The sequence below is a fragment of the Rhinatrema bivittatum genome, chromosome 8, assembly GCF_901001135.1.
Source record: "Rhinatrema bivittatum chromosome 8, aRhiBiv1.1, whole genome shotgun sequence".
Taxonomy (NCBI): domain Eukaryota; kingdom Metazoa; phylum Chordata; class Amphibia; order Gymnophiona; family Rhinatrematidae; genus Rhinatrema; species Rhinatrema bivittatum.
Window position 1 is genome coordinate 6,636,275 of NC_042622.1, and position 24,915 is coordinate 6,661,189.

The window sequence follows — 24,915 nt, forward strand, 5'->3', positions numbered from 1 at the left end:
AGTGAGGACGGGATATACAATGTTTTCAATCAAGCCAGAGCTCATAAGTCTGTGTATTAAATCTGGCGGCCAGAGAGCAGAGGTGTAAGTCTGCATAAATCTCTGGGTGAGGAGGGGCATGCGAGCTAAAGAACCGAAGGGGTCAGGGTGACTTCGAGGCGAACTGGGCAAACTGGTGAACTGATTGTTAAAACTGGGACGGTCCTTCACGCCAGCACATTTTAAAATCCACTTACCTGCATGCGTTAAAGCCGACAAAGTCCTAAGGAAGATACATAAAGTACGTTTGCTCGAGTAACCGCTTAAAATTAGGAGCTCGCATACGCGCGGCAGATGTAAACCATAGGCATGATTTGAAATTTCAGTGTATGTCCGCTCGTGCACGCGTGTGTGGGTGCCTGTGCGGTGGTTTTAAAGTTACAGTCCTAAAGTACTGTGTACAATCATGGACACCACCTCTTAAAAAATATATAGCTGAGCTGGAAAAGGTAGAGAAGGGCGACCAAAATGATAAAGGGGATGGAACTGCTCCCCTATGAGGAAAGGCTGAAGAGGTTAGGACTGTTCAGCCTGGAGAAGAGGCGGCTGAGGCGGGATATGATAGAGGTCTTTAAGATCATGAGAGGTCTGGAATGGGAAAATGTGAATCGGTTATTTACTCTTAAAAAAAAAAAAAAAAATACAAGGACTAGGCGACCCTCCATGAAGTTAGCATGTGGCACATTTAAAACAAATAGGAGAAAATTATTTTTCACGCAATGCACAATTAAGCTCTGGAATTCATTGCCAGAGGATATGGTAAAGGCAGTTAGCCTAGCTCAGTTTAAAAAAAGTCTGGACAAGTTCCTGCAGAAGTTCATAAACTGTTATTGACCAGGTGGACTTGGGGAAAGCCACTACGGGATCTATTTTCTGTTTGGGATCTTGCTGGGTACTTGTGACCTAAATTGGCCATTGTTGGCAGCATGATGCTGGGCTTGATGGATCCTTGGCCTGCCCCAGGATAGCAATTCTTATGTTCTTCTGAAATATACATTTGAAATGGATTAGGAACGACTATTTCACAGGCCCATTATCTTGAGTAGAGGGTGTAAACCGTGCTCTAGTTTTTCGTTGCTAAGATCTATAATGAGATTAAAATGGCTCCATTATACAGCGCTTGTCCCAAGAGGATAAAGAATAATGTTAGTGTTGCTTCTCGAAGAGGCATTTGGGTGAAAACAGGTTTTTTTATTTTATATTGTAATATATGTGATAATAGTTGTATTTGTTCTCATGTATGTTTTATGTAACCCACAATGAACACAAAATTGTATGGAAGTTTGCAGTATATAAGTTTTAATCATAAGTAAATAAATAAATGAACGTCTCTCCATCCGAGGATGTGTCTGCCTCCATAGCAAGGCGTAAACATGAATCTTTTGTATTCACCCGTAATACAGCAACATCGAGGTCCATGTTCAGACACAGTTATCCAGATAAACCTAACCGGCTAACTTTGGAGGCATATTCAATAGTGAAACCGCAGTGTTGAGTAGAGCCGGCTAACTACAGCCCCCTAACACTAGGCCAGCTCTTTGGCCCAACAAGACTTATCCGGCTAACTCTGAATATTAGAGTTAGCCAATTAACTTAGCCGGATAACTCAAGTCCTCCCAGCTACGCCCCTAACTTAACCAGCTAAATTGTACCCTCCTACCTTATTAGGCGGCTCGACTGAGCCCAAATATTCATTTAGCTGCTACTGAACATGGACCTCATAGTAAATGTTGACGGATAAAGAGTAAACGGTTCATCCAGTCAGCCCAGAAAAATGTTTAGGGTTGAAACTGCCACTCTGTGCAGCTTTCCCACATTAAGGAAAGTTACCACACTTTATAAGAGATGGAATTCAACTCGAAAAAAATCCAGAATTGTTTCTACTGCACTAATCTTTGATCTAAATCTTCATTTCATGGAGATGAGGAAATGATTTCAATCTCCACCGTTTTAAAGTCCTCCAGATTATTTTGTGCCATGGCTGCAGAAACAGCTTGTGTGCTTTGTATTGAAATGCCATGTGCTTTTAACAGGGGGATCCATACCTATAATTCATAGATCTGTAATGTGAAGAATATCTTCAGTTTCTAAATTCTCTTGATAGATGGATCTGGAAAAGATTTACTTTGCACAACTCCTTCACACCATTGACAATGTCCTTGTTGAAAACAGTAACTTAGTGGCTGACGGCGGAAAACAAGCACCGCCCATCAGTCGGGCAGTTATTCTGCCCACGTTGCTAGGGACACACAGAGTACAACTGCCTGCCTGCAAGATTTCTCTCCTTGTCTTTTTTTATCTTCATCCTTTATACTCCACCATCTTAGGTAGAAGAGCATAGAAGACCCTCACTTAGTTCCCCAGCGCCCATCCCTCCCCTGTCCACCCACAGAGCACCCTGTAATAATCTAAATAGCCAGCAATGCTAGCATGGCCATTATGCAGCTATTGGGCCTGAAAGATCCCTTGCATAGCCTACCAGACCCAATAATGTAAGTGCCTATGTTTCAGCGGGGTCTTCTCCTTACTATCTCTCATTTTTACACTACTTGCTTAGTTCCTAGCAGACAGAGCCAGCTGCTAGATTGGTTTTATTTCCATAGCCTGTCTAATGACACTCCTAGGCCTCCTGCATAGCCTGCCAAACAGACCCAGCTACATCAGGGTCTGCATTTCCGCTAGTACTTCTACTTATCTTAGGACTTACAGTGACCGGATCAATTGCAGGCCCAGTATTGGAAACCACATCCAATGGTTTATACATCAACTGTATCAGGGACCCCCTTAAATTCTCAGGGGGAGATGATATGTACTAAGTGCATCACCCTTGCAAATGGTGAAGGTCACAATTTTAAGTCACTGGTCAACAGCAATGGTTGGGGATGAGATGTGGAGCTTCTGGTTTACTTGTCTATGGTTTTGTGTGGCTCACTACATTTCCTTATTTTTTTATGTTTTTATTTTTGTATTGAAAAATTTGTTAAAACTAAATGTCTATTAATGTAGGCATGATCCCTTAGGTTGAGGAAGATACCAGCACAATAATTAACATAATAAATGAAACATGACAAAATGTTGTCAATATCCCAGGTCTGTTTGGGTTAATGGATGCACCCGACAGAGCACCTGTGCTAGCCATTGCTTTTCTGGCCGTGCAGGGCAGTCAATGGGAACAGCACAGGACACAAGGGCTGGGAAGTGCAGGGTCTTCTGCCCGATTGGCCACCTCTCTCTTGGGTTGAGCTCGCAGGTTTTGGAGGTTAGCAAGACTTTGCTAGAAGGGCCATTGAAGCAGGGGTTCAGGCAGAAACAAGCCAAGCTGAAGTCAGGGCAGGAAGAGTTCAAGCAGAGTCGAAGGTCAGGCTGGGTCAGGAACAGGGCAAATAAGCACAAAGCAAATGCAGGGCAAAACTGGAACAAGGTGCAAGGTAAAGACCAGACAGACGGACAAGATAGGAACAAGGCAAACGTGGGCAGGGCAAGCAAGAAGCCAAGGCCAGAATAAGGACAGGGTAAGGCAGGCACAGGGCCGAGCCAGGACAGAATACAGGGCCTGGCAAGACAGGAGGGCCACCAGGAAGCAAAGACAACAGACAGACAGGGACAGGCATGAGGCAGCAGGATCCCTGGAAAGAGAGAAAGAGGAGGGTCACTGGAGGTGGAACTGGCAGGAGGGCAGCCTTACAGGAGGCAGGAAAACGAACAACCAAGTAGGAACTACACAAAACAAGAGAAGAAGGCCTCTCATAGGCCACACTAAGAATTTCTTTTTATTTCTTTAGACATTTTATATACCGTACTTCCTTATGTAGATCACAACAGGATCACAACATTCATAATTATAACTCAACCAACAAACACAGATTGGTTACAGAGGAGGTATTTACAGTCAGGCACTGATATCTCTTCTTCAAGCAGAACAACCCAACCTCTCTTGCCTTTCCTCATAGGGGAGCAATTCCATTTACTCATTGTGACCCTTGAGGACTGGAATTCCTCCTGATTGGATTAAATGGGTCAGGATGTGGAGGGAAATGATCTTAATTTAACCCTTGGATGGTGAATTTTCTGACCAATCTCTAGTTGGCAGTGCTATGGTAGACTCACAATAAGTTTTGAGGGTTCAGCTTAAGGGGAACGAGGGCTGATATAGGTGAAGCTCCAGTTGATCCTCTGTCACAGCCAGCTCCGCCAGCCAACAGTGGGGACCTGCAAGCCTCCTCCGAGCAGGCTGCATCAACTCCAGCTCAGTCTAAGGGTCCACATCTGCAAAAACTGTGAGGGAGTTGATTGGGCCTTTAGAAGATCGAGGGGTTAAAGAGGTACTTGGGGAAGATAAGGCCATCGTGGAAAGGACTAAAATTCTTTGCTTCACTGTTTACTGATGAGGATATTGGAGAGATACCCGACCCAGAAATGGTTTTCAAGGGTGAAGATTCAGATGTATTAAACCAAATCATGGTGAACCTAGAAGATGTAGCAGACCAGACTGACAAACTAAAGAGTAGCAAATCACTTGGACCAGATGGTATACACCTCATGGTTCTGAAAGAACTAAAAAATGATATTTCAGATCTACTACTAGTAATTTGTACCATATCATTAAAATCATCCATTGTCCTGAAAGACTGGAGGGTGGCCAATGTAACCCCAGTATTTAGATAGGGCGCCAGGGGTGATCCGGGAAATTATAGAGCAGTGAGCCAGACTTCAGTGCGGGAAAATATAGTGGAAACTATTCTAAAGATCAAAATCACAAAACATATAGAAAGACATGGTTTAATGGAACAAAGTCAGCATGGCTTTACCCAAGGCAAGTCTTGCCTCACAAATCTGCTTCACTTTTTTATTTATTTATTTATTTATTTTTGGTTTTTATATACCGGAAGTTCCTGTATAAAATACATATCACTCCGGTTCACAGGTAACTGAAATAACTACCGCCGTGTGGCAGTTTACATGGAACATATCAAACGATTTACATAGAACATTTCAAACGATTGCTATATAATAAGTAGAAAAAACAAACTAAGTTCACCTATGAAACATATAAATAAGGCCAATAATAAATAGTGTAAAATAAACATTGCATTAATGCTATAGGACAGTAGGTTGATTATATCTTGTTCTTAGCTCTCTGGGAATGCTTGAAGGAAGAGCCAAGTCTTGAGTTTCACCTTAAAAGTGTTATGGCATGGCTCGAGGCGGAGGTCTGGAGGTAGTGAGTTCCAGAGTGACGGGCCCGCTGTGGATAAAGCGCGTTTTCTCAGGGAGGATTTTGCGGGTTGGGTGATCAATCTGTTTTGATATGCCCTTCTCGTCGGCTTTTTAGAAGTGTGTAGTTGGAGCTGGAATGTTAGGTTGAGTGGGGAGATGTTATGTAGGGCCTTATGAATCATCATGCTGGTTTTAAACTGTATCCTGTATTTGATGGGAAGCCAATGTAGGTGTTGGAGGATCGGGGTGATGTGGTCTTTTTTTTTTTTTTTTGGCATTGGTGAGAATTCTTGCTGTGGCATTTAAGACCATCTGTAGGGGTTTTGTGGAGCAGGCGGGAAGTCCCAGCAGGAGTGAATTGCAGTAGTCCAACTTCGGGAGAATGATGGCTTGGAGTACTGTGCGGAAATCTCTGTAGCGTAGAAGTGGCTTTAGTTTCTTTAAAACTTGTAATTTAAAGAAGCATTCTTTTGTGGTGTTGTTTACGAATTTACTGAGGCTGAGTCTGTTGTCTAGGAGTACACCCAGATCTCTGACTTGAGGTGAGGTGGTGTATCCTGATGTGTCTGGAGAGTTGCTGGAGCTAGGTGTAAATAGTTCCGGTGCTATTATTAGGATTTCCGTTTTGTTAGTATTTAGGACCAGGTTGAGGCTGGTTAGAAGCTCGTTGATGGTTGAGAGGCATTTATTCCAGTAGTTCATGGTCTTGTGTAGGGTGTCTGTTATGGGGATGAGAATTTGTATATCATCCGCGTATAGGAAGTGGGTAAGCTTGAGGTTGGTAAGAAGTTGACAGAGTGGGAGAAGATAAATGTTGAAGAGGGTGGGGGAGAGTGAGGAGCCCTGTGGTACCCCCATTTTGGCTTGAATGGGATGAGACTCTTCGTTGTTTATCTTGACTTTAAATGTTCTGTTCTCCAGGAAGGATTTAAACCAGTTGAAGGCTGCTCCTGTGATGCCGATGTCTGTTAGACGTTGTAGTAGGCTAGAGTGATTCACGGTGTCGAACGCTGCGGAAAGATCCAGAAGTGCGAGGAGGCAAGGTTGGCCTTTTTCAAGATTGAAGATAATGGTGTCCGCTAGTGTGGCTAATAGCGATTCGGTGTTCTTTTTCTTCCGGAATCCAAATTGGTTATTGGAGATGATATTGTTGTCTTCTAGGAATTCAGATAGTTGTCGGTTGACGACTTTCTCCATAATTTTAGCTAACATTGGAAGGTTTGCTATAGGTCTGTAGTTAGCGGGATCTGTGGTGGGAAGGTTGGGTTTTTTGAGGAGCGGTTTGAGTATTGCCAACTTGAGTTGGTTGGGAACTTGGCCTTGGGCGAGTGAACGGTTAATGATATCTGCCATTGGCTTGGCTATGGTGTCAGGGATGGAACTCAGCAGGTTTGATGGGATATGATCTAGAGGGTGAGAAGATGGTTTTAGCTTCTTAAGGATGTTTGCTATTTCTAAGGTGGATGTGGGTTCCAGAGATTCGAGTTCTGCTGTATGTGTGTTGGGTTGAAGAACGGGTGCTATATATGTTTGCGAATTGTGGTTGCTTGTGAGGCTTGTGTGTGGAGATGTCCCTTTGAGAGGGGCTACGAGTGTGGTGATTTTGTTGTCAAAGAAGTTGGCTAGTTCATTGGCTTTTTTGAGAGCTTGGTCATCAGGGATGCTCGGTCCAGGAGGTTTAGTAAGGGCTGAGACATAGGCGAAGAGGGCTCTTGAGTCGAATGAGAAGTGGTGAATTTTTTTGGAGAAGAATTCTTTCTTGGTTTTGTTGATTTCGTTTCTGTATGTGTTAAGGCATGATTTGTAGTTGAGGAGTGTTGTTGTAGTTGGGTTTTTTTCGCCATTGGTTTTCCTTGCATCTAAGCTCCTGTTTGCGAGACTTCAGCTCTGTGGTGAACCAGGGTTTTCTGTTGTCTTTGTCCGGGTTGATGGATTTTGTTTTTTTTGGACACACTTGATCGGCGACCTTGTTAGAGATATTGATCCATGAGGATGTTGCTGAGTTGGTGTCCGTAAGGTCCAGGTTCCTTAGTTCCTTAGTCAGGTGTTTGCTGAGAAGATCTCCTGAGCATTGTTTTCTAACCGAAATGGTGATAGATTGATTTGTTTGGTGAGGCGGCTCATAGATCTCTATCATAGAAGAGATGATTCTGTGGTCGGACCAAGGTACCGCAGTGCAGGTAGGGGTGGAGTGAGATGACAAACCTTCGTTTATAAAGATAAGGTCTAAAGTATGACCCGCTTTGTGGGTGGGTTCTTTTACAATTTGTCTGAAGCCCATATGGTTGAGGGAGGAGAGAAGAGTATTGCAGTTGGGGGAAAGAGGTTGGACATCTACATGGAGGTTGAAGTCTCCCATCAGGATGGCTGGTTTTCCAGAGTTTAGGTGTTTTGCTGTTAGTTCTATGATAGGGGAGGGGTCTGATTCAAGAAGTCCGGGGGGAGCGTAGATTAGTGCAATGATCAAATGTTTAGAGTTGAAAAGTGCAAATTCAATATTTGCTATGGAGTTGGATGTCTGCAGTGTCAGACCTAGCAATTTCTTGGCTGCTAGAAGAAGGCCTCCTCCTCGTTTTTTATGTCTGGGTATGGACAGTATGTCGTAAGTCTGGATAGGCAGCTGGTTAATTAGGGCTATGTCGGTGGGTTTTAACCATGTTTCTGTGATGGCACAGATATCAGGTTTTGAGTCAGATAGGAAGTCATTGAGTAAGGTAGTTTTCTTAGATATGGATTGAGCGTTGAACAGTGTGATTGAGAAAAGTGCCAGGCCTAGACATTGGGTTATGGGTGTCAGCATGATGGGCCTGATTCTCTGTTGTCGGTTATGGTGGGGTGTGGGGAGCTTAGGTGCTCTCCACCTTTGGTTGTGAATGATGGGGATATTAAGTGGGAGCATTGTGGTGGAAGGATAAGCGGGCGTGTAGTCAGTGGACAGGGGGCCCTCAAGGCTAGAAGTATCAGGATAAGGGTGGAAGTATCAGCGAGGATCTGTGGCAGCTCACGTCAGGCAGCAAGAGGGATGAATCCGTTGATAGGGCGAGGTCTTCTCAGACTGAGGAGGCTGTGTTGGTCTTACCTTGAGGGCAGGCTGGGAAAGGAGTTAATAAACATGTGGATAAAGGTGAACCGGTAGATATAGCAAACTTGGATTTTCAGAAGGCGTTTGACAAAGTTCCTCATGAGAGGCTTCTAGGAAAAGTAAAAAGTCATGGGATAGGTGGCGATGTCCTTTCATGGATTGCAAACTGGTTAAAAGATAGGAAACAGAGAGTAGGATTAAATGGGCAATTTTCTCAGTGGAAAAGGGTAAACAGTGGAGTGCCTCAGGGATCTGTACTTGGACCGGTGCTTTTCAATATATTTATAAATGATCTGGAAATGGGTACTTGCAAGGTTTGGCCTCTGTTGGAAAAGAGGATCTGGGCTTGATGGACCAATGGTCTGACCCAGCATGGCAATTTCTTATGTTCTTAATTTGCAGATGACATTAAATTATTTGGAATTCTTAAATCAGAAGCAGACTGGGATATATTGCAGAAGGATCTTATGAGAATGGAAAACTGGACAGCCAAATGGCAGATGAAATTTAATATGGACACGTGCAAGGTGTTGCATATATGGAAAAATAACCCATGTTGTAGTTACATGATGTTAGGTTGCATATTAGGAGCTACCACCCAGGAAAAAGATCTAGGCATCATAGTGGATAATACTTTAAAATCGTCGGTGCAGTGTGCTGCGGCAGTCAAAAAAGCAAACAGAATGTTAGGAATTATTAGGAAGGGAATGGTGAATAAAACGGAAAATGTCAAAATGCCTCTGTATCGCTCCATGGTGAGACCGCACCTTGAATACTGTGTACAATTCTGGTCGCTGCATCTCAAAAAAGATATAATTGTGATGGAGAAGGTACAGAGAAGGCAACCAAAATGATAAAGGGGATGGAACAGCTCCCCTATGAGAAAAGGCTAAAGTGGTTAGGGCTGCGTAGCTTGAAGAAGAGATGGCTGAGGGGGGATATGATAGAGATGTTTAAGATCATGAGAGGTCTAGAACGAGTAGATGTGAATCGGTTATTTACTCTTTCAGATAATAGAAAGACTAGGGGGCACTCCATGAAGTTAGCATGGGGCACATTTAAAACTAATCAGAGAAAGTTCTTTTTCACTCAATGCACAATTAAGCTCTGGAATTTGTTGCCAGAGGATGTGGTTAGTGCAGTTAGTGTAGCTGGGTTCAAAAAAGGTTTGGATAAGTTCTTGGAGGAGAAGTCCATTAATGGCTATTAATCAAATTTACTTAGGGAGTAGCCACTGCTATTAATTGCATCAGTAGCATGGGATCTTCTTAGTGTTTGGGTAATTGCCAGGTTCTTGTGGCCTGGATTGGCCTCTGATGGAAACAGGATGCTGGGCTTGATGGACCCTTGGTCTGACCCAGTATGGCAACTTGTGTTCTTAATGTTTTTTCTCTTTTTTATAAGCCACAAAACTATCGAGGATCTAAGCCTTTGGCCCATTTTTCCTTATTGAAATTAAAGCAGCCCCCGTCAAAAGACTCCAAAAATGGAAATATAACAAATCTATCAGTCACCCAAGTTCTAATCCAGTCTGCTACCTTGGGACCCATTCCCAAACTACTCATTTTATTGACCAGTCTCCCATACAGGACAGTCGATGAAATGCACATAAACCAAATATAGTGCCCACCCCTGATCTAATTCTCTAGTCACCTAATTGAAAAAAAATCATTCAAATTTGTTTGCCATCTGCCTGTAGAAAAAAAAATATATATGTGCTTAGGACCCAGCAGCCCAGCAGGTTGTATAGTTCACCTTCCTTGGCTTCGGCAGAGTCTCCTGAGGTAAGGCTTAGTGGTCTGCAGTTTTGTAAACAGAGACCACAGCTGTTCTTCTCCAGTCTTGCAGGATCAATCCCATCTGAAAGGATCTGGCGGACCTGCCAGGACCTCTCTCCCTCAGAATTCTGGGATGTGTGTCCTCTGGCCCCAAAGCCTTCTCCAAACACTTTCTTCTGTGAATGACGAATCTACCGCAGTCTCCTCAGAAGCAGCCCTTCTCCAAGCTCTTCAGAGATCACCAAACCCAAGACGTCTGTGACTGGCGAATCTACCGCAGTCTCATCAGAAGCAGCCCTTCTCCAAGCTCTTCAGTGATCACCAAACCCAAGACGTTTTTCTGCCTTTTCCTCATCTCCTTTCAGTCTTACACCTCTGACCTTTCTCGTTTTCTTCCATTCACACTTTTGACTTCTTGATTTCTGCCCTTGTCTCTTTCAGCTTTAACAGATATTCTTCCTCGTTCTGAGTTCTTTGTACCTTTTCTTGCCTTTATTTTCTCAGCCACCTCTTTGGAGAACAAGATCAGTTTCCTTTTCCTCTCATTTACGTTTCTTACACAAGGATTGGTTGCCTTTATTATCGCTCCTTTTAGTTCAGCCCACTCTTCTTCCGCTTTTACCTGACTGTTCCCAGCCTCTCGGCTCCTCCCCAGGTAAAGTCAGTATTTGAGCTTTGTGTGATTTTCCTCTGCCTTGGTCTTCATATCAGACCACACTGTCTGATGATCACTGGTGCTCAGGTGGGCTCCTCCCTGGATGGTAGAGATACTGTCTCCATTTGTGAGTACCAGGCCTAGTATCACTCGTCCCCTCATGGGTTCCATCACTATTTAAGCATCTACAATCTCTTTTACTGCTTACTGATTCTGCAGGCAGGACACTCCAATATCAACAGGCCTCTTCTGTCTTTTCCATGCAGCTGCACTGGGCCTGGATTTGAACTTGCTGCTCTCATGGCTTCACCCCCCGCATCCAGTGAAGCCACAGCCCCACTATTGCCCTTCGCTGCCCTGCTGGGATTGATGCTTTCAGTGACTCTCTGTGTTATATGCAAAAGGTAAGTGCAGGTAACACTTCCTTAGTGCTCTTTTTTATGAGTGTGGTATATTATTTCCATATAGTACATATGTAGAGAAATGTGTGCAGTATATTATGTCATGCATGTAATATTCTATGCAGTTATGAGTATGACAAGGAGGAAGACTCAGAACCAATGTCAGGAAGTATTTATTCATGGAGAGGGTGGTGGATGCCTGGAATGCCCTTCCGGAGGAAGTGGTGAAGACCAAAACTGTGAAGGATTTCAAAGGGGTGTGGGATAAACACTGTGGATCCATAAAGTCTAGAGGATGTGAATGAAGAAAGGGTGACTTGCAGGAAAGACAGCTAATACCTGGAGATAATACCCTTATTCAATATACATACAAGCGGTTAATGCGACTCCGACAGTGCTCTATGCTTCAACGGCAAGAGGAAATGTGGATAAAAGGATTTGCATTCAGAAAATATGCGGGGAGTAGCTTGTTTGTTACAGCGGTTACTACCCCAAACCAAATAAGCCTGATACTTCACTTTCAATGCATATCCAGAGTAGCTCTCTGCTTCAACGGCAGGGGGAATGAAGAAAAGAGGATTTATATTCAGATAACAACCAACAAGGACTGAATGGCACAGGCTGGGTAAACAAATAAGTGTGGGAGTAGCTTGCTTATTGCTGCGGTTACTACCCCTAACCAATGAAGCTAGATACTTCACTTAGAAGCAGTTCCAGCTCTGCTCTCTACATTAATGGCGGGGTGGAAGGGAAATAGAACCAAAAGGTTACATTAATGGTGGGTGTGGATGGGAAATAGAACGAAAAGGTTACAAAATACTAATAGTAACAGATAAGTATGAGAGAGAGAGAGAGAAAAGAAAAAAAGTGTGGAAGCTTGCTGGGCAGACTGGATGGGCCATTTGGTCTTCGTCTGCCGTCATTTCTATGTTTCTATATGTGCAGGATAGATCCCATTGTTTGTGGTGTCAGGATGCTACCTTACAGCCTGGAATTCAGCCTCTCTACACTTACATATGAGGCAGGTATGAGGAGTACAAGGGAAATGCTGAAGTAATTAAACAGAATTTGTTGTACAGTTTGGCACTTTTCTCTTGATCAGAGTCTTTCTTTACAGCTCTCCTTGTGGCGTGTATAAAGGTAACAGAAATGTTTCTCTTCTTTCTGTCCCAGGAAACGAATGAAAAAGAAGGTCCTGATAGAGAGGGTGCAGCTAGTGGACGTGGTATGTGTGCACTGACCCTCTCCAAATGCTTTGCTCTTATTTTTCCTAAGAACGGAGCAAAGACAGTGGTGCTGTTCTGGGGCAGGTCCAATTTAATTCTGAATTGATTTAGTGCTGTTATCGCCAAACTCGATGCTGTTGTCTCCTTGTACGACCAAGGAATTTCTGTCTGGACAAACAGGACAACAGTTCCCATGCTTCGTCTGCATGATACAGATTGGAAAACGTTTTCCAGCCTGTCCTCGGTCAAGAAGCAGAAGCATTGCCTATTACTGATGTCTTTTCCTTTTTTTCCTTGTCATTTCTTTCTGGGATTCTCTCTGCTCCCACTTTCTGCGTCTGTGTGTGGTCGTTTTCTGTCTTTAGTCATTGCTGAGACAGACACAGCTCCGATCCCTTAGTAAATCTGACACCAAACTACATGAACTTAAGCGGGTCCCAACCAGAGAGCAACGTGAGTCAACCTTTAACCTTCTGTTTTCTCAGAGTTGGTTGGTGGGGGGTGGTCACAGCTTGTTGGGAGTTTGGGGGGGGGGGTGATATTCTACAAGTGGCTAAGCTTCTGTGCCTGGGATCAGGAAGGTCATAGGCAAACTGGATGAGCCAAGCAGTCTTTTCTGCTGCTGCCTGCAATATAATGGGGTGGTGATGAGTTATGGGGTTGGGGTTACAGGGTTGCTATATAATGGGGTGGTGATGAGTTATGGGGTTGGGGTTACAGGGTTGCTATATAATGGGGTGGTGATGAGTTATGGGCTTGGGGTTACAGGGTTGCTATATAATGGGGTGGTGATGAGTTATGGGCTTGGGGTTACAGGGTTGCTATATAATGGGGTGGTGATGAGTTATGGGGTTGGGGTTACAGGGTTGCTATATAATGGGGTAGTGATGAGTTATGGGCTTGGGGTTACAGGGTTGCTATATAATGGGGTAGTGATGAGTTATGGGCTTGGGGTTACAGGGTTGCTATATAATGGGGTGGTGATGAGTTATGGGGTTGGAGTTACAGGGTTGCTATATAATGGGGTGGTGATGACATTAGTACCTGCCTTTCCTGCTGACATTAGTACCCGCCTTTCCTGCTGACATTAGTACCTGCCTTTCCTGCTGACATTAGTACCCGCCTTTCCTGCTGACATTAGTACCCGCCTTTCCTGCTGACATTAGTACCTGCCTTTCCTGCTGACATTAGTACCCGCCTTTCCTGCTGACATTAGTACCTGCCTTTCCTGCTGACATTAGTACCCGCCTTTCCTGCAGCCATTAATATCTGCCTTTCCTGCTGACATTAGTACCTGCCTTTCCTGCTGACATTAGTACCCGCCTTTCCTGCAGACATTAGTACCTGCCTTTTCTGCAGCCATTAGTACCCGCCTTTCCTGCTGACATTAGTACCCGCCTTTCCTGCTGACATTAGTACCTGCCTTTCCTGCTGACATTAGTACCCGCCTTTCCTGCTGACATTAGTAACCGCCTTTCCTGCTGACATTAGTACCTGCCTTTCCTGCTGACATTAGTAACCGCCTTTCCTGCTGACATTAGTACCTGCCTTTCCTGCTGACATTAGTACCCGCCTTTCCTGCTGACATTAGTAACCGCCTTTCCTGCTGACATTAGTACCTGCCTTTCCTGCTGACATTAATATCTGCCTTTCCTGCTGACATTAGTACCCGCCTTTCCTGCAGACATTAGTACCTGCCTTTCCTGCTGACATTAGTACCCGCCTTTCCTGCAGCCATTAATATCTGCCTTTCCTGCTGACATTAGTACCTGCCTTTCCTGCTGACATTAGTACCCGCCTTTCCTGCAGACATTAGTACTTGCCTTTTCTGCAGCCATTAATATCTGCCTTTCCTGCTGACATTAGTACCCGCCTTTCCTGCTGACATTAGTACCCGCCTTTCCTGCAGCCATTAATATCTGCCTTTCCTGCTGACATTATTACCCGCCTTTCCTGCAGCCATTAATATCTGCCTTTCCTGCTGACATTAGTACCCGCCTTTCCTGCAGCCATTAATATTTGCCTTTCCTGCTGACATTAGTACCCGCCTTTCCTGCTGACATTAGTACCCGCCTTTCCTGCTGACATTAGTACCCGCCTTTCCTGCTGACATTAGTACTTGCCTTTCCTGCTGACATTAGTACCCGCCTTTCCTGCTGACATTAATATCTGCCTTTCCTGCAGCCATTAATATCTGCCTTTCCTGCAGACATTAGTACCCGCCTTTCCTGCTGACATTAATACCCGCCTTTCCTGCTGACATTAGTACCTGCCTTTCCTGCAGACATTAGTACCCGCCTTTCCTGCTGACATTAATACCCGCCTTTCCTGCTGACATTAGTACCCGCCTTTCCTGCTGACATTAATACCCGCCTTTCTTGCTGACATTAGTACCCGCCTTTCCTGCTGACATTAGTACCCGCCTTTCCTGCAGCCATTAATATCTGCCTTTCCTGCTGACATTAGTACCCGCCTTTCCTGCAGACATTAGTACCTGCCTTTCCTGCTAACATTAGTACCCGCCTTTCCTGCAGCCATTAATATCTGCCTTTCCTGCAGACATTAGTACCCGCCTTGCCTGCTGACATTAGTACCTGCCTTTCCTGCTGACATTAGTACCCGCCTTTCCTGCAGACATTAATTAGTACCCGCCTTTCCTGCTGACATTAGTACCTGCCTTTCCTGCAGCCATTAATACCCGTCTTTCTGCTGACATTAGTACCTGCCTTTCCTGCAGCCATTAGTACCTGCCTTTCCTGCAGACATTAATTAGTACCTGCCTTTCCTGCTGATATTAATTAGTACCCGCCTTTCCTGCAGACATTAATTAGTACCTGCCTTTCCTGCTGACATTAGTACCTGCCTTTCCTGCTGACATTAATTAGTACCTGCCTTTCATGCTGACATTAGTACCTGCCTTTCCTGCAGACAATAATTAGTACCTGCCTTTCCTGCAGACAATAATTAGTACCTGCCTTTCCTGCAGACATTAATTAGTACCTGCCTTTCCTGCAGACATTAATTAGTACCTGCCTTTCCTGCAGACATTAGTACCTGCCTTTCCTGCTTACATTAATTAGTCCCGCCTTTCCTGCAGCCATTAGTACCTGCTTTTCCTGCTGCCAGTAGTACCTGCCTTTCCTGCTGACATTAATTAGAACCCGCCTTTCCTGCAGACATTAGTACCTGCCTTTCCTGCTGACATTAATTAGTACCTGCCTTTCCTGCAGCCATTAGTACCTGATTTTCCTGCTGCCATTAGTACCTGCCTTTCCTGCAGCCATTATTACCCGCCTTTCCTGCAGCCGTTAGTACCTGCCTTTCCTGCTGACATTACTTAGTACCTGCCTTTCCTGCAGCCATTAGTGCCTGCCTTTCCTGCTGACATTAATTAGTACCTGCCTTTCCTGCAGCTGTTAGTACCTGCCTTTCCTGCTGACATTAATTAGTACCTGCCTTTCCTGCTGAGATTAGTATCTGCCTTTCCTGCTGACATTAGTACCCGCCTTTCCTGCTAACATTAACTAGTACCTGCCTTTCCTGCAGAAATTAATTAGTACCCGCCTTTCCTGCTAACATTAATTAGTACCTGCCTTTCCTGCAGACATTAATTAGTACCTGCCTTTCCTGCTAACATTAACTAGTACCTGCCTTTCCTGCAGCCGTTAGTACCTGCCTTTCCTGCTGACTTTAATTAGTACCCGCCTTTCCTGCTAACATTAATTAGTACCTGCCTTTCCTGCTGACATTAGTACCTTCCTTTCCTGCTAACATTAATTAGTACCTGCATTTCCTGCTGAAATTAGTACCTGCCTTTCCTGCTGACATTAATTAGTACCTGCATTTCCTGCTGACATTAGTACCTGCATTTCCTGCTGACATTAGTACCTGCCTTTCCTGCTGACATTAGTACCCGCCTTTCCTGCAGCCATTAGTACCTGCATTTCCTGCAGCCATTAGTACCTGCCTTTCCTGCTGACATTAGTACCTGCATTTCCTGCAGCCATTAGTACCTGCCTTTCCTGCTGACATTAGTACCTGCATTTCCTGCTGACATTAGTACCTGCCTTTCCTGCTGACATTAATTAGTACCTGCCTTTCCTGCAGCCATTAGTACCTGCCTTTCCTGCTGACATTAATTAGTACCTGCATTTCCTGCTGACATTAGTACCTGCCTTTCCTGCTGACATTAATTACTACCTGCCTTTCCTGCTGACATTAGTACCTGCCTTTCCTTCTGACATTAATTAGTACCTGCATTTCCAGCTGACATTAATTAGTACCTGCCTTTCCTTCTGACATTAATTAGTACCTGCATTTCCTGCTGACATTAATTAGTACCTGCCTTTCCTTCTGACATTAATTAGTACCTGTATTTCCTGCTGACATTAATTAGTACCCGCCTTTCCTGCTGACATTAATTAGTACCTGCCTTTCCTTCTGACATTAATTAGTACCTGCATTTCCTGCTGACATTAGTACCTGCCTTTCCTGATGACATTAGTACCTGCCTTTCCTGCTGACATTAATTAGTACCTGCCTTTCCTTCTGACATTAATTAGTACCTGCATTTCCTGCTGACATTAGTACCTGCATTTCCTGCTGACATTAGTACCTGCCTTTCCTGCTGACATTAATTAGTACCTGCCTTTCCTGCTGACATTAGTACCTGCCTTTCCTGCAGACATTAGTACCCGCCTTTCCTGCTGACATTAATACCCGCCTTTCCTGCTGACATTAGTACCCGCCTTTCCTGCTGACATTAATACCCGCCTTTCTTGCTGACATTAGTACCCGCCTTTCCTGCTGACATTAGTACCCGCCTTTCCTGCAGCCATTAATATCTGCCTTTCCTGCTGACATTAGTACCCGCCTTTCCTGCAGACATTAGTACCTTCCTTTCCTGCTGACATTAGTACCCGCCTTTCCTGCAGCCATTAATATCTGCCTTTCCTGCAGACATTAGTACCCGCCTTTCCTGCTGACATTAGTACCCGCCTTTCCTGCTGACATTAGTACCCGCCTTTCCTGCAGACATTAATTAGTACCCACCTTTCCTGCTGACATTAGTACCTGCCTTTCCTGCAGCCATTAATACCTGCCTTTCCTGCTGACATTAGTACCCGCCTTTCCTGCTGACATTAGTACCTGCCTTTCCTGCTGACATTAATTAGTACCTGCCTTTCCTGCTGATATTAATTAGTACCCGCCTTTCCTGCAGACATTAATTAGTACCTGCCTTTCCTGCTGACATTAGTACCTGCCTTTCCTGCTGACATTAATTAGTACCTGCCTTTCATGCTGACATTAGTACCTGCCTTTCCTGCTGACAATAATTAGTACCTGCCTTTCCTGCAGACATTAATTAGTACCTGCCTTTCCTGTTGACATTAATTAGTACCTGCCTTTCCTGCAGACATTAGTACCTGCCTTTCCTGCTTACATTAATTAGTCCCGCCTTTCCTGCAGCCATTAGTACCTGCTTTTCCTGCTGCCAGTAGTACCTGCCTTTCCTGCTGACATTAATTAGAACCCGCCTTTCCTGCAGACATTAGTACCTGCCTTTCCTGTTGCCATTAATTAGTACCTGCCTTTCCTGCAGCCATTAGTACCTGATTTTCCTGCTGCCATTAGTACCTGCCTTTCCTGCAGCCATTATTACCCGCCTTTCCTGCAGCCATTAGTACCTGCCTTTCCTGCTGACATTACTTAGTACCTGCCTTTCCTGCAGCCATTAGTGCCTGCCTTTCCTGCTGACATTCATTAGTACCTGCCTTTCCTGCAGCTGTTAGTACCTGCCTTTCCTGCTGACATTAATTAGTACCTGCCTTTCCTGCTGAGATTAGTATCTGCCTTTCCTGCTGACATTAGTACCCGCCTTTCCTGCTAACATTAACTAGTACCTGCCTTTCCTGCAGAAATTAATTAGTACCCGCCTTTCCTGCTAACATTAATTAGTACCTGCCTTTCCTGCAGACATTAATTAGTACCTGCCTTTCCTGCTAACATTAACTAGTACCTGCCTTTCCTGCAGCCGTTAGTACCTGCCTTTCCTGCTGACATTAATTAGTACCCGCCTTTCCTGCTAACATTAATTAGTACCTGCCTTTCCTGCTGACATTAGTACCTTCCTTTCCTGCTAACATTAATTAGTACCTGCATTTCCTGCTGACATTAGTACCTGCCTTTCCTGCTGACATTAATTAGTACCTGCCTTTCCTGCTGACATTAGTACCCGCCTTTCCTGCTGACATTAGTACCTGCATTTCCTGCTGACATTAGTACCTGCCTTTCCTGCTGACATTAGTACCTGCATTTCCTGCAGCCATTAGTACCTGCCTTTCCTGCTGACATTAGTACCTGCATTTCCTGCAGCCATTAGTACCTGCCTTTCCTGCTGACATTAGTACCTGCATTTCCTGCTGACATTAGTACCTGCCTTTCCTGCTGACATTAATTAGTACCTGCCTTTCCTGCAGCCATTAGTACCTGCTTTTCCTGCTGACATTAATTAGTACCTGCCTTTCCTGCTGACATTAATTAGTACCCGCCTTTCCTGCTGACATTAATTAGTACCTGCATTTCCTGCTGACATTAGTACCTGCCTTTCCTGCTGACATTAGTACCTGCATTTCCTGCTGACATTAATTAGTACCTGCCTTTCCTGCTGACATTAGTACCTGCCTTTCCTTCTGACATTAATTAGTACCTGCATTTCCTGCTGACATTAGTACCTGCCTTTCCTGCTGACATTAGTACCTGCCTTTCCTGCTGACATTAATTAGTACCTGCCTTTCCTTCTGACATTAATTAGTACCTGCATTTCCTGCTGACATTAGTACCTGCCTTTCCTGCTGACATTAATTAGTACCTGCCTTTCCTGCTGACATTAGTACCTGCCTTTCCTGCTGACATTAGTACCTGCCTTTCCTGCTGACATTAATTAGTACCTGCCTTTCCTTCTGACATTAATTAGTACCTGCATTTCCTGCTGACATTAGTACCTGCCTTTCCTGCTGACATTAATTAGTACCTGCCTTTCCTGCTGACATTAATTAGTACCTGCCTTTCCTGCTGACATTAGTACCTGCCTTTCCTGCTGACATTAGTACCTGCCTTTTCCAACGTAAACAAAACACATAGGGGCGGATGTGCAATATTGGCCTGTGGAAAACGGGTGCTCAATGTTGAGTACCTGCTTTCCTAATGTGCCCAACCACCTCTCCTTTGCACCCCTAGCGCATCCTTAGCATCGGGCACTCAGGAGACAAGGCTGGGCACCCAGCGGCTGACCTGACCTCAGCTCCCTCCCCCCAAATTCTAGCCAGATGGGCCAAGTTGTCTGGGTGAGACCCTGGGCTCCTGTACCTGAAATCGAGAATCCAAGGTCCGTATGATAAAACCACCCTTGCCAGACTGCAAATCTCCTCCCTCCCGGCCAGGAACCTCTGCCGGAGACCCCTCTCCAGAAGGGCTGTTCTCAATTGGTCCTTTTTACTGTCACATGTCAGTGAAAGGACCAATCCCCTTTGAGAAGGCTGTCAGGTGCACATTTGTTATTTTTTTTTGGCATCAGGGGGAAATAGCTAATGGCCTCATCAACAGGAATTTACATCTGATGAGCGCTATTAGCAACGCGTTGTATTGGACGCGCGTTTTGGAAGCACTGACCCCCATTTTGCAACAGAGGGAATGGGTGCACGTCCAATCGCGTGTTGCGCCGTGCCCTGCAGGCAGCACACAGTATTGCATCAGCCCCATAGTTTTGAAGATTATACTTATATGTTTTAGATTTTATTTTCCTTTCAAACCCAAGCTCACAGCGAGTTACATTCAGGTACTGCAGGTATTTTCCTGCCCCAGAGGGATTAAAATCTAAGGGCCTGATTTACTGAGGATTTTCTCCCATTCTGTGTCGATAGGAAAAATATTTAGTGAATGAGACCCGAGTTTGTACCTGAGGAGGATTAAGTGACTTGCCCAAGGTCACAAGGAGGGGCAGTGGAAGAATGAAAACTGTGTGCCCTAACCCTGCTGCCCCTCAGTGCAGATAAAAGTACAGGCCCATGTACAGGGTGGGCAGTTCTCAGACACTGATTTACCCCAGATGATGCTCTCACTCCCTTGCTTGTGTCCCTCCTTTTGGACACACACTTTCTCTGATGACTGTTTTGTTTATTGTCAGAATGTGAGATGTATTTTCAAACAATTTCTGCTCATCAGCAAACAATGAGAAAAACTCTTTGTCCAGGGACAATAAAGCATCCTCTGGGAGCCTTGATGGCAGGGTCTATGGGCTTCAGGGGCCTTTACTGGCTCCAAAAGGGACCCCAATGTTGATGAACATTGATAACTCATTCTCTCTACTTTGCAGATCAAAGACCAGCCAGCATGGATTTCCTGTGCACCTCCGACTCTGACAGAGCAGAGTCCCAAGTTCTGCAGCACAGACAGCTGCCCAAAATCCCATCATGCAACCCTTTGAATACTGAGGAACGCATGTACTCCAACCTCTGCTTCACCATCCAGCCCCAAACTAACCCTTCTGTGCTGTATGAGAGTGTGACAGAAGCAGTGGCAGTACCAGTGCCCAGCACAAAGCAGCAATGCCAGCCGCAGCTGGACGTCGCCTCTGAATATGCCTGCGTGAAGAAAGGCAAACTGAGAGCAGAAATCAAGCCACCGGGACCTCACAGTCAGAGGGAACGTTCAGAAGCAGTTTCTGGGGACTCCCCTAGCCAATCAGAGACTCCACAGGGCAGAGAGGCTGAGGCTGGAAAGGTAAAGCATGGTAGCTCTCAATCCATCACTTCAGGCCTTGTGTCAGGGAGGCAGTTTTGCAGTCATAAGAACTGCAATGCTGGGTAGGACCAAGGTCCATTGAGCCCAGCATCTTATCTCCAACAGGGGCCAGTCCGGGTCACAAGTACCTGGCAGGACCCCATAAAACAGATCTAATTCCTGTTACTCCCTCCCAGGGATAGCGATGGCATTCTTTGGTCAACCTGCCTAATAATGTGTTATGCACTTTTCCAAACCTCTTTTCAAACAAAACTATGCTCATTGCCTTGACTATGTCCTCTGGCAACAGATCCCACAGCTTGACAGTGCGCTGAGTGAAACGTACTTTCTATGAACTGTTTTCAATCTGCTGGTTGTTAGTTTCATGGAGTGTGCCCTTGTTTTGGTAAATAACCATCTTTTAATTACCCATTCCACCGCTCTCATGATTTTATAAACTTCTAACATGTCCCCTCTCGGCCATTTCTTTTCCAAGCTGAAGAGCCCTAACCTATGTAACCTCTCATCATAGGAGAGTTGTTCCATCCTCGTTATCATTTTTGTCACCGCCTCTGCACCTTTTCTAGTTCTGCTCTGTCTTTCTTGAGATAGACCAGACATACATATAGTACTCAAGGTGCAATAGAGAAAGTACTACTTACCTGATCATTTTCAGATGAATCCAGAACAAATGGGTTATGCACCTCTACCAGCAGATGGAGACAGAGCAAACTGACATCACAGTATATATAGTCCTGCAGTGTCATCAGCCTGCCAGTGTTCCCTTCAAAAGCAACTGTGGACAGACTAACTAAACTTGATTAAAAACAGATAACCATTTCAATACTTGGTTAACAGGCAACACTGAGCTAAGAATGTAATAACAGCCTAGGGACTGGACTAACTTACCAGTAAACCCTGTTACACATAGACACACAGGAGGACCATACTATAAATATTCGTCAGCCAAGGGAGGGAAGCTGGATTCATCTGACTGACCTAAAGAAAAGGAAATTATCAGATAAGAGGAATTTCTCATTTCTTAGCATCCAGACAAATGAATCCAGAACCAGTGGGATGTACCTAAGCTTTTCCCGAATAGGGCAAGAGACCGCCCATGTTCCAGTCAAAACCGCATGTGCAAAAGGCTACGTCCTCCCAAGCCTGCACATCCAGACAATAAAAGCTAGAAAGGTGTGTAAGGAGGACCACGTCGCAGCTCGGCAAATGTCAACGGGAGTCAGCAACCTAGCTTACGCCCATGACACTGCCTGAGCCCTACTGGAAGGAGCCCTAACCTGACTAGGTAACGGCTTGCCAGAATCAACGTATGCTGCCATGACTTCCTCCTTAATCCAACAGGCTATTGTAGCCCGCGAGGCCAGTTCTCCTTATTTAGTACCACCGTGAAGAACAACAGGCAATCTGATTTCTGTAAAGTCTCAGTAACCTCCAATTACCGGATGATATGTATCTGGACATCCAAGGATCGCAACAGACGATACTACTCTACATCTCTCTCTGTCCAGACACGGCAGGGAGATGGTCTGATTCAAGTGAAAAATCAGTGACCACCTTCGGTAAAAAAGAAGGAACAGTACACGCAGCTGTACCGCCCCTGGAGTTACCTGGAGGAAAGGCTCCCGGCAAGACAAGTCCTGCAGCTTGGAAACTCTCCACGCAAAACAAATTGCCACAAGAAACACAGTTTTCAAGGTCAGTAACTGCAAAGACAAGCTACGCATCGGTCTAAAATTAGGACCCAGAAATCCAAGACCAAATTTAGACTCCATAAGGTTACTGGAAACAGCAAGGGAAGATGAAGATGTTTCGCTCCTTTCAGGAACGGGCCACATCAGGATGAGCCAACAAGGAGCCACCATTCACTTGGCCCCTGAAACAGGAGGGAGCCGCTACTTGTACCTTTAAGGAATTAAGTACCAAACCTTTATTCAAGCCATCCTGCAAAAATTCCAAAATGAGCGGGATCTTGGCTGAATGAGGAAGAGAACCTTGATCCTCACACCAGGCCTCAAATACTCGCCAAACTCACATATAGGCCAAGGAAGTGGAGAACTTTCTAGCCCTAAGCAAAGTGGAAATCACTGCCACCGAGTATCCACGTTTCAGCAATCAAGCCCTCTCAAGGGCCATACTGTAAGACATAACCAAGTCGGATCTTCGTGAAGAACCAGATCCTGACTTAGCAGATTGCTATGTGCTGGAAGTCAGATGGGAGAGTCCCCCAGGAGCTGCTGCAAATCTGCACACCACAGCCTCCTGGGCCAATCCGGAGCAACCAAGAGCACCATCCCTCTGTGGCACTTGATCCTTCAAATCAATCTGCCAAACATAGGCCATGGGGGAAAGGCATATAGCAACTTGTCTTCTGGCCACTTCTCAAAGTCTTTAGATCTCTCCTGTGACTGAAGAATCGCAGAACTTTCACATTGTGAGAAGTAGCCAGGAAGTCTAGAAACAGGGGACCTCCAGCAATCCAGAATCAGCTGGGATCCGACAAGGCTCATTCTTCTGGGTCGTCTCTCCCTGATGAGAAAGTCTGCTCTTACATTGTCTTTTCCTGTTGTGAGAGGCTCAGATCATCTGGAGATGCACTTCTGCCCATTCCATAAGCTGATCTATGTCCTGCGACACTTGCTGGATCTTGGATCCTCCCTGCCGATTGATGCACGCCAAACTGGTTGCATTGTCCTACATTATCCGGACTGATCGACCCTGCAGCTTGGCGCCAAACTGCAAACATTCCAACTGCACCGCCCTGGCTTTCAGACAACTGATGTTCTTGTATTCCAGCGCCCTCGCGCCTTCAGCTCCTGACAATGAGCTCCCTAACCAAGGAGGCTCGCATCTTTTCTCAGTACTAGCCAGTCTGGTGGCGCTAGTGAAACTTCCTTCCTTAGATTGATCCACCTGCAGTCACCACTGCAGTTGGGAGGAGACTTCCATAGCAGGAAAAGCCAAATCAAGTAGTCCTGAGACTGCGGGTTCCACGAGACAACAGGGAGCGCTGAGATTGCATATGCACCCTCAGCCATGGGACCACTTCCAGGGTCGCCACTATTAAGCCAAGTACTTGCAGGTAGGACCATATGATTGGGCACAGAGTGTTCAACAACAGATGGAGCTGTGTCATCAACTTCTGAATGCGCGCTTCCAGCAGGAAAACTTTGCCCTGCCTCGTGTCGAACTGAACCCAGAGGTATTCCAACGACTGAGCAGGCTGAAGACTGCCCTTGGTCAGGTTCACCACTGAGCCAAGCTCCTTCAACAAGGAGATCACCTTGCAGGTCACTCTGCAGCTCTCTTCCAGCGACTTGGCTTGAATCAGCCAGTCGTCCAAATACAGGTGTACAAGGATTCCATCTTTTCTCAATTCTACCGCCACTACCAACATTACCTTGGAAAAGGTCCTTGGGGCAGTGGCCAGACCAAAGGACAGGGCCCTAAACTGATAATGGCGTCCTAGAACTGCAAACTTCAGAAAGCATTGATGCTCTAGTTGGATGGGAATATGAAGGTACGCCTTGGACAGATTCAAGAAGGACAGAAACTCCCCCGACTGCAGGGCCATTATTTCGGAGCAAAATGTTTCCATGTGAAAATGCATCACCCGCAGATGACGGTTGACACCTCTGAGATCTAGGATGGGACAAAAGGAGCCCTCCTTCTTGGGCAAATGGAATAATGACCCATATTTTCTTGAGACCTGAGCAGT

At 45.3% G+C, this 24,915-nt stretch overlaps 1 protein-coding gene across 1 annotated transcript in view; it reads left to right on the forward strand.

The window, feature by feature from the left end:
• LIME1 (Lck interacting transmembrane adaptor 1) overlaps nt 1–24,915 on the forward strand; it is a 37,502-nt gene that overhangs the window by 6,069 nt on the left and 6,518 nt on the right. The window contains exons 2-5 of the mRNA XM_029613237.1: nt 11,038–11,175; nt 12,346–12,397; nt 12,764–12,851; nt 20,773–21,179. Coding sequence (XP_029469097.1) covers nt 11,072–11,175; nt 12,346–12,397; nt 12,764–12,851; nt 20,773–21,179 — 651 coding nt within the window. The 5' untranslated portion in view covers nt 11,038–11,071. The remainder of the gene's footprint in view (nt 1–11,037; nt 11,176–12,345; nt 12,398–12,763; nt 12,852–20,772; nt 21,180–24,915) is intronic.